The 9,901-nt window shown below is 52.1% G+C and overlaps 2 protein-coding genes across 3 annotated transcripts; one reads left to right on the top strand and one right to left on the bottom strand.

Annotated features, from left to right (window-relative positions):
• Window positions 1–360: 360 nt before the first annotated feature.
• On the top strand, window positions 361–4,062 carry DCXR (dicarbonyl and L-xylulose reductase). Its single transcript, XM_040530405.1, has 8 exons — window positions 361–527; window positions 598–695; window positions 842–996; window positions 2,370–2,412; window positions 2,726–2,825; window positions 2,991–3,055; window positions 3,150–3,267; window positions 3,767–4,062. The coding sequence occupies exons 1-8, from the start codon at window positions 470–472 to the stop codon at window positions 3,868–3,870; spliced, it is 741 nt and encodes a 246-aa protein (XP_040386339.1). The 5' UTR covers window positions 361–469; the 3' UTR covers window positions 3,871–4,062.
• On the bottom strand, window positions 4,058–9,526 carry RAC3 (Rac family small GTPase 3). Of its 2 annotated transcripts, XM_040530406.1 has the most exons (6): window positions 9,402–9,517; window positions 7,003–7,074; window positions 6,627–6,744; window positions 5,954–6,016; window positions 5,315–5,474; window positions 4,058–5,197 (listed from the first exon to the last, which is right to left on the bottom strand). In XM_040530406.1, exons 1-6 carry the CDS (start codon window positions 9,434–9,436, stop codon window positions 5,067–5,069), a joined length of 579 nt encoding a protein of 192 aa, XP_040386340.1. In that variant the 5' UTR covers window positions 9,437–9,517; the 3' UTR covers window positions 4,058–5,066. The 2 variants fall into 2 exon arrangements, with proteins under 2 accessions (XP_040386340.1, XP_040386341.1); XM_040530407.1 differs by lacking the exon at window positions 7,003–7,074 and having other exon boundaries at window positions 9,402–9,526.
• Between the last annotated feature and the right edge of the window lie 375 nt (window positions 9,527–9,901).

Genomic DNA, 9,901 nt, shown 5'->3' with positions numbered 1-9,901 from the left:
AGCAGCTTTAAGTGGACAAAGCGGGTCCTTTCATCATCTGATGAAAAGGTCTTCTGTGCTCTCACTGTGACGCGTTAGTTAGAATCAGAGGCAATAAACCTCAGCTCTGTGCCTGTCGTCTGCTGGTTAGGCCCAGAAATGGCTCCTCGCTGTGCCCTCTCCAGGGCAGTATGCCCTCCTTGCAGGCGCCTTGGTTATGAGTCTGCCCGCTGCACGGCAGCGTGTGGAGCAGCGCTCGAGCAGGCTCAGCGGCTCCGGGAACGCTGGCTACCCGAGCCCGCGGTGCCCCGGCTCCGGCCCACACGGCCAAACCTCAACCCCCGGCCGGGGAAACGGGGACTCGCGTGGCCCCAGAGCGGGGAGGGCCCTGCCGTGCGGCCCCGCCAGGCCGCGCCGCTTTCGGGCTCCGCCCGGCCCCCGGCCCGCCCCAGCCCCGCCGGGCCCGCCCAGGTCGCAGCTCTACCGCAGCATGGAGCCGCACCTCAGCTTCCACGGCCGCCGGGCCCTGGTGACTGGGGCCGGCAAAGGTGGCCGGGGGCCTTGGGCCGGGCGGCGGGGGCCGGGCGGGGGCCGTGGGCTGACGCCGTCTCCCCGCAGGGATCGGACGCGCCGTGGCCGTGGCGCTGAGCAAGGCCGGGGCCCGCGTGACGGCGCTGAGCCGCACGGCGGCGGACCTGGAGAGCCTCGCCCGAGAGGTAGGGCCGGCCGCCGGCACCCTCGCGGGACCCCGCCCGCGAGCCCCCAACCCTGTCCCGGGGCAGCGTCACCGCCACCCCAGCGCCCCCCGGCCCACCCGCGACGACGCTGACCCGGGCCCCCGGCCGGGCCGCCCTCGCCGCAGTGCCCTGGCGTCGAGCCCTTGTGCCTGGACCTGGCCGACTGGGACGCCACGGAGGCGGCGGTGGGCGCGGCGGGGCCCTTCGAGCTGCTGGTGAACAACGCGGCCGTGGCGGTGCTGCAGCCCTTCCTGGAGGTGACCCGGGCGGCCTTTGACCGGTGAGTGCCCCAGCCTCCCCAACTCCGTGCCTGGACTGTGCTTCGGGCTAGAAAGGCAGAAAGGTGCTGTCTGCCGAGCCTTAGCAAAACAGCCAGCGTAAAGGACTGTGGCAAAGCGTTCAAGATAGCGGTATCTCTTATGAAAGCAGCAGCTGCATGGGTACCAGTCAGGTGGGGCTGGGGGAGATGGGGGGGTAAGAAGGAGAGAGGGACACGAGCAGGCCTCTAACATCCATTTTCGCGGTGTTTTGCTGGCTGTTAGTGCTTTGGTCTGCTTTTTCTCGACTGTTTTACTAATTTAAAAAAAAATCACCTTTCATACTCTTTTTAAACATCCAAAGGAAACTAAGAACAAAGGTTAGTTCACACTGTTACTGAGTAGCCAGAACCTTGCAACATCACCTTCTAAACGGTACCCACACTTCACCCAGTCTGCGCAGGAGAAAAGAGCACCATTTGCTGGTAATCAAGCTCAGACCTTCCCAGAGCTTCTAATCTAGCCCCAGCTCAGTCACTACTAAATTGAAAGACAGTTGTTGATAAGACAATTTAGAAAGAGACAACAAAGCCAGCTAAAGGAGTATAAGAATAGTATCATAGAGTATCTGGAGTTGGAAGGGACCCACAAGGATCATCGAGTCCAACTCCCGGGTCCCAATGAAGGTACGAAAAAATGATCAAGATAGGAAATGAAATTTGCTTACTGCAGTGACTTTTTTTTTCCCCTCGAAAGAACCATAGTTCCAGATGTGTGTAAGCTTTAGGATACAGGCTATGCTGAGGCTACTTCCTTCTAAGATGGGTGTCATGCTTTGTCCGACATTATAGCTCCACATTTTCCATTTATAATATAGGCTTCATTTGTAACTAGACTGTAAAGTGCACAGATTCTACTTAGATCATTCTGTAGAACTAGCTGGTGAAAATCTGACCAAGGAAGGACTATATCACAAATAGAATAAAGGTTGCTTCTACCAATTTTATAGCAGATTCCCTATTTCAAAGTCTTGTGAAGATTTGATTGTCCTAAGAAGAGCCACTGGCTGAGGCCCAGGGATCACTGTTTAAACTTTAATAGAACTGCTATATAATCTGCCAAAGAACAGAGTCCTGCTAGAAATGTGAGGATGCATGAGTGCACCTTCCCCTCTGCACAGGGGAAAAGGCCACTAACTAGCTTGCTTCCAGTGAATGGTTTATTGGTGAACACATGCCTAATTATTAGTGTTATATCCATTCAGCTTGGCATTTCTATCTGTGTTTGAGTATCACCAGTCCTTCCAAGATACCAGCAGCATTTGTCCTCTCAAAACTATTCCTCTCTGGCCTGGGCTGCAACCACTGTGTAATTTTTAAATCTCATTTATCTGTAGGAGTCTTGATGTGAATCTTCGAGCTGTGCTTCACGTTTCCCAGGTGAGGATGAATTGTCACTTCAGTTGTCTCTAAGAACAGCAGCAACTAAGTTGTTCTCCATAGTGGAATCAAGCCCTGACAGGGGGAGGGCTAAGGGGACCATAATCCAACATTAACCTGACAGTTTGTCTGTACAATACCTTCACTCTCTTGCTTTGACCCTATCTCTTACAAGTAGAAAGCAGTGAGGACTTCCTCTGGATGTTTTTGCTCTTTTGGCTACCCCAGTAGCCCTTGAAGATTACTGCTGAATGAAATAATGTTCTCTCCTGTTATGATTCTGGCTTCTTTTTTTTTTTTTTTTTTCCTTCAGATTGTTGCTCGGCAGATGATTACACAGGGGATACCAGGTGCAATTGTAAATGTCTCTAGCCAGGCATCTCAGCGTGCCCTGCGGGATCATGCTGTTTATTGTAAGTGTGTGCAGCTCTAGCAGTGTTTATTTCATTTTTGACTAGCTGGAGACCCATAGCCACCAAGATGCTGGCTGCCAGTTCCGAGCAGAGTAAAATACCTCTCTGTGATCCAGACAAAATGCTATACACTTAAATGCCTCCCATCTTTCCCTTCTCTTGAAGGTTCCACAAAAAGTGCTTTGGATATGCTGAGCAAGGTAATGGCAATGGAACTGGGACCCCACAAGGTAGGATTATTTCTGAAAGAAAAGCGTGAAAGCTGAACATGAGCATTTCTTCTCAGCGCTGTTTGGTTATATAGCGTGTTGCTCTTGGTCTCAGATTAGGGTGAACACTGTGAATCCCACAGTAGTTATGACGGACATGGGGAGAATTAACTGGAGTGATCCTCAGAAATCTGCTGCCATGATTAACCGGATTCCACTCGGAAAGTTTGCAGGTCAGTGTAGATCTGCTGCCAGGCTGAGGTCTTTATCATATCCAGACCTTTCCCCTAATTGATATCACAGCCATAGGTACCTTGTTGTTTGTTTTGTTGTTTTTTTTGTTTGTTTTGAGCAAAGTCACGACTCTGGTGAGTGGCTGTGGTGGAATTTCTGAAGCATCTGATGAGGACATGGCAACCTTACCACCCCTGTTTTAGAGTCTTGTCTCTTAGGACAAGTGGAATGCCCTTCCTCTATTGTTCTTGAATGTGACTGGTGGGGGGCATAGGTGCTTGCTGTGAACTAAGTTACGTCATTTGAGGACAACAAGGACTTGTGAATGTCCAGGTTTCAGCCACACTGTTCTGTAGATCACACCAAGCACAGCTTGGAGGTTGGAGATATTTCCCTGCTCCAATTACATGTAGAGGCCAAAGACATACTTTTTGGGATGCATGTTTCTCTAGTCCAATTTGAAAGGTGCATTGGATGTCCTCTATGTTTTGATTCCAGAGGTGGATGATGTGGTGAACAGCATTCTTTTCCTGCTCAGTGACAAGAGTGCTATGACAACTGGCAGCTCACTGATGGTTGATGGGGGATTTCTTGTTTCCTAAGATGACACCTGCATTTCACACCTGGCCTAATTTTCATACTAGTACTGCGTACGTGTAAATGGGATAGAAAACAGTGACAAAGACCCGGTGTTGCTGGACAAGAGGGACGGCAGGGCTGGAACTTGTATGAGAAGTGAGGCAAAAAGTTACCTTTAGAAGGCTGCTATATAATAAAGCTCACATACGCTGTCATGGAGAATGTTTATTGCACCAAATAAGGTTTTATCTTTGTCACTCTACATGATGATTAGAAACTGGATCTGTCTTTCTTCCAACCCTATTCCAACCCCTCCCACAATCCTTCAGAAGTTCTCCCTGTTCCATCCAAATCCACAGAGTCTGCCTGCACTTTCAGTGGGAAGGGAAAGAAGAAGTTAGCATACTCCTCATTGCTTTCTTTGCTCTCTTTAGTAGAAAGGAAAAAAAAAAAAGGAAAAAAAAAAAAAAACAGAGGCAACAACCTCAGCCCTGCTCTGCAGAGACTGGATTGTACGGGGAGGCCCTGCTAAAGACTGATGGGGGGGGGGAGCAGCACCATGCTGTCCTAGGGTGTGCACACAAAGGCAAATACATTGATTGCACAGGGCTGTTTCACTCACTGAGTTTGGCTAGTATCCAATAAAGCACCTAATGATTAGTTTTTCAGCTTCACATTTCATTTACTTCGACCCCTTCTGGGTCTAGTCATGATTCCTTTAACAGTCTCAGGCACATATCTGCTAGAGCACCAATTTGTTAACTAATAGCCACAGCAGGCTGGGCAAGGAGACCCCACTACTCTCCTAGTTGTTCTTGTCATTCACTACCATTTATATCAGCTCCCTCCCCACTCCCACAAGGATCTTCAGCATGTGTTTCACCTGCAGATAAAAAAAACAGGTGTTCCCAGCACAGGATGGATATCTCAAGCCCTTTCAGCTTTGAGCTCAGGAGAGCCAAAACAGCCTGTTGCCCCAAGGAGCTACCTTGCCTTCCCCATTGGACTTCCCTGGGGGCTGTATAGCCCTCAGCTAGTCTCCTGCCCCCGCTGCCCCTTCACATCAACATTGACGTTAAATCAAAGAGACATTTAAAAAACACTGACTTCGTACATGATGAAGGGCCCTACGCATCCCAGCCCCCTCCAGAAACACCCAGCTAATACGCGATCTGTCGGAGGACAACAACATGCTGAGCCAGCACCTAGGCCACAGCCCTCAGAACATGGTGCACTTTTTGCCAGGCTTCTTCACAGGTGGTGGGCAGAGCACAGCCCGGATGGCTTCGTCAAACACCGTCTTCAAGCCCCGCTGTGTCAGGGCAGAGCACTCAAGGTACTTTACCGACCCTAGGGGAAAGAGAGCTCCAGCTCAACCACTCTAGTGCTACCAGGAGACAGTGGCCCTCACCCACTCCAAAACAAAAATCTCAATGCCATGGAGCCCTGCCAGCACATCAGACTCACCGATCTCTCGAGCCATGGCCAAACCTTGGGGATAGGTGATGGGAGCCAGTTTCTTATCACGTAATCTTTCAATGGTGTCCTTATCATCCCTCAAGTCCAGCTTGGTGCCCACAAGGATGATAGGTGTATTTGGGCAATGGTGTCGGACCTCAGGGTACCACTGAAACAGAGATACATGATGAGAAAAGTAGCTGTGGCAGTAGATGCAGCCATGAGGATGCATTTACTATTAGCAAGGGTTTTACTAATATCTGAGATGGTGTCAACACCTGAGCAGGATACTTCTGCCTACAACTCTGAATATGCTGTGCAGAAAGAGATCAGTGCAAATGTAATAATGAAGCCATGGAAACATGGAAGCATGACAGATAGCACCAGCTAGCTCTGCATACACTGCAGAAAAACTGCATTTCTGTTTCTAGGACATGCCTCATCTTTAAGAGACAGATATGAAAAGGCAAAAACTTAGCCAATGAATAAAGAGACTGCCCCACTTAAAAATTGCAGACTATGACCTTTGTTTCTTGAAACATGAGTGCTAGAAATGGGCTTGTAGGTGTCAGTCACAGTGCTGAGTGGAGCAGTGGATTTCACTGGTTCCTCCCTTCCACTGTTGCACCAAGAAGGAGAACACATTACCTTGGCTCTGACATTCTCAAAGGATGCTGGACTCACGAGTGAGAAGCAGATCAAGAAAACATCCTGTGGAGAAACAAAAGAGCCAGTTGTGTAGAAGAGAACAGGTAGAGATAATGGAGGAAGGGTAGAGAAGGGAGCCTTACAGAAGACAACCTCCTCCCACCAGCAAGGACTGTAGCTGTATGAAACCCTTTCCCATTAAGGTGGCTAAACTAATTCAGATTTTGGACATATGACTTCATTTTAATTTACAATACTCGACTCTACATGTTCAGAGCCTGTGGCCACAAACACCTTAGTGTGAGTCTTCACCCTGATGGAGGGGCCATGTAGCAATTGCTACAGCCAGGGAAGCAGTATTAGTGCAGCCCAATGGTGAGCAGTGCCACCAAGAGAGAATGGGAATATGGAACATGGCTCAGCTTTACAGCAGTTCCACACCATTCCTTACACCTGAGCATTTCTATGACATGCATAACTGTTCAAACACCATTGTGAAGTAGGAACTAGAATGTGACAATCACTTAGGAGAAATTTAGCTGTGAGCCTCCTTCAACAACAAGAATTATGGCTGAAGTTATAGGAACTTAAAGGAATGAAGCCTGGATGTCCTTGGGAGCCTCCCTGTCCTGAAGTGAGAACAGTTAGAAGCAAGTCCAAGCCCAGCACTCACCGTCTGTGGATAGGAAAGAGGCCGCAGTCGGTCATAATCCTCTTGACCTGCTGTATCCCAGAGGCCTAAGTTCACTGGCTTTCCATCTACCATGACATTGGCAGAATAGTTATCAAACCTGCCAAGGAAGAATCCACATCAGTGACAATCTTGTTCTCACCCACACACGACTTTAGATGAAATTCAAGGGGCAGTGAATCAGGAGCGGTCACTGTGCAACACAGTTCCAGTGGGAGTACTCTGCCCTCGTCACACACACAGCCATACCACAGGCATACTCACATGTGCAGTTCACAGTCGCCTCACCCAGAAAACTAACTTTTGTACATGCACACATAAGGAGCAAAGAATATCTGAAGCCCAGGCCATTACTCACACAGTGGGGATGTACTCTCCAGGAAAGGCATTTGTGGTGTAACTGATCAGCAAGCAGGTCTTCCCTACAGCTCTGCAGAGGATGAGAGTGACAAGCATAAAGAAAGGTACAGCAGAAAGCACTGAAGCAGGAAAACTCACCCTTACCCCAGCCAAAAAAAGAGTTTAGGCAGAAAGTAAACATGTGAGGAAATGGAGCTGTAGCAGGCTAGAATTCCCTGTCAGGGACGAGGTCTGAACTCACCAGATGCATCCTGCCTCAGTATACATATGACCCTGCTCTCTCCCACTCCTTTTCCCCACCTCTTCAGCCTCAACAAAACACCAAGAAAAATTTATTTGTTCCAGGAACCAAGAGGGGAAAAAAAATAAGGTTCTGTGCTGGGCTTGCTATTGCTCAACATGTCCATAATAACCTAGCAAAATGGGTAAGCAGTGAAATGAAAAAAAAGTGCAAAAACACACTATTCAAACTCCTCAGACATAGGAATTGAATGTCAGTAAATATAAAGGGGGGGGGAATAAGTAGCCATAAAAAAATAACAACAAAAAAACTTTAAAGTGACTACAATCAGTTTGGAAAGAGATTTTGGCATTGTAGTGGATCACTAAAAATATTGGCTCAGGGCTTTGATGAAGGCAGATGGCATTGGTCAACCCAGTGGTGGCAGCTGGCACAAGTTGGGCCTTGCTGACAATAGCGTTAGCATATGAACTTTAGTTATCCCTGTAGAATTAGAGAGAAGCTTATTTATAACAGAGGAGTAATGGGAGTGGAAATGACCTATTTATCACTGTACAAGTTGTGCGCTGTGGAGAGCCTTTCAAGGAAAGTGATAGTGAATGCCAGTGACAGGGACAGCTGGTGGTTAGTGCTTGAGTGAACCTGAATAGCCAGCCAAGAACTGGGTATTCTCTACCCAATTCTCACAAAAGTGATGTGAGAGACTTGAAGAGAGAGCCTGCAGGGGATTGCACAATGGTGCACTGGGACGACACATAGCACAGCTAGAACCACTACACAAACTAACCCTGCTTTTCCCCTGGACCACATCTCCTCCCTAGAAGAACAAGGAGGCTGTGTAAAGAACAGCTACACTGACCTGTCCAACTCTTCTCCTGAACTGGCACCTTACCCACCACACAGGGCAGTCACATCGTTTGTAGATCATGGATATGCGTGTCTTTTAAGTGGTTTGGTATCCAAGTTCATTTAGTCTCTGCGCTGTCAGTTTGGTCTTAAAGAACACCACTGGTCTGCAAGCCTTTGAGTTGTAATCCATCTCCAGCATGCCCTACTCCCAGCTGTTACTGCCCCCTCCATCATAACGTTGTGCTGTTTTGGTGGGCGACTCTTTCTCCTACCTCTCTTTAGCCTCCTCAGGTTAGAAGCTGGAACACTTCACTCCAAATGCATATTTAAGGATGTGGCATGCAGGAGAGGGTGGAAAGACCAGTCCTTGCCTAAGACCAGTTCACATTTAGTACTCTGCATCTCAGCTCCATGCTTGCTATGGTGATCAGAAAATCATAGTATTAGGAATGAGGAAAAACGCACAGGACAAGCTAGGAAAAGTTACAAAGCACCATAAATCTACTGCACGCCTGCATCTTGAACGCAGATGCGTTCTCAGAAAAAGGCATACAGAAAAAGCCAAGAGAGAAGAGCAAGGATGGCAAGACACGTGGTGAAACCAGAAACAGCGATGTATTTCACCTCAGAACACAAACAACAGAAGGAGATACGAGAAAAACCTATGAAGTCGAAATTTTTTGGAGAGGGTACTTTGCAACAAATCACCCCTGTACGGTGAAAATAGTCCAACGGGGACACCTGACAGGACGCTGAGGAGGCGGCCTCGAGGCCCAGGCAGCGCAGGGTTTTGTTCCCCGGGCGGAACGCCGCCAGACGCGGAGCCCGGCAGCGCCCGGACACCAAGGCTCAAGTTTGCGAACAGGCGGGAGCGGGGCGCGCGGGGGCAGCGGCAGGGCCACGGCACCGGGACCCGACCTCCCGCCCGCCAGGACCCCAGCACCGCAGCGCGGCCACCGGGAGAGCGCCGGGGGCGGCGCCCGCGTGGCCTCCGCTCGCCGCGCGCCGCCGGGAGCCCCGGCCCCGGCCCCCGCCGCCGCCCCGCGCCTTTCTGTCGGCGCCGCGGCGACCCCAGGGGAAGGCGGCGGCGGGCGCGGCCTGACTGGTCCCGCCGCCGCTGCCCGGCCCGGAGCGGCGCCTCCCGCCCGCGGGGCCGCCGGGCCGCGGGGCGGGGCGGGGCCGGGCCCTCCCCCCCGCCCTCCCCTCCCGGCGGCGCCGTCGGCTTCGGGCCCGCTTTGTCCGGGGGCGCCCCGGTCGAGGCGCGGCCGGGCCGGCCCCGCCGCCGCCCGCGGCCGCCGCGCACTCACCCGTCGCCCACCACCACACACTTGATCGCCTGCATCTGCCCGCGATGGCGGCGCCGCCGCGACTCCGCCGCAGTGACAGCCCGAGGGGGCGGGGCCGCGGGGGGCGGGGCCTGCGGCGGGGGGCGGGGCCTGCGGCGGGGGCGGGGCCGGTTCGCCCCGCGGCGGCGCTGCGGGCCCCACTGCAGCCTCAGGGCCGGGGCCGGGGCTCAGCCCCCGATCAGCGCCCGCCGCGAGGGGCTGCGCGGGAGGAAGGCGAAGGGCGCTGCCAGCAGCCCTCGTCCCGCCCCGCCTCCGGGCCACCCCCGCTCCTCCTCCTCCGGGCGGCGGCCACCGGCTGGCGGCGGCTCTCCCGGCCGTTACAGCAAACCCCCGGCGGGCAAGTCCCGCGCCCCCCGGCCGCTGGGGAGGCCGAGGGGTGCTGCTGACGGCCGCGGGGGGGCGGTTGGCACAGCCTCGGGTGAGGGTGTAGGATCAGGTCGCACTGTAGCTTGCATCACGGA

Source organism: Cygnus olor, chromosome 18 (genome assembly GCF_009769625.2).
Source record: "Cygnus olor isolate bCygOlo1 chromosome 18, bCygOlo1.pri.v2, whole genome shotgun sequence".
NCBI lineage: Eukaryota > Metazoa > Chordata > Aves > Anseriformes > Anatidae > Cygnus > Cygnus olor.
The sequence above is the reverse complement of the archived record's forward strand: the minus strand, read 5'-3'. Positions and strand labels throughout refer to the sequence as shown.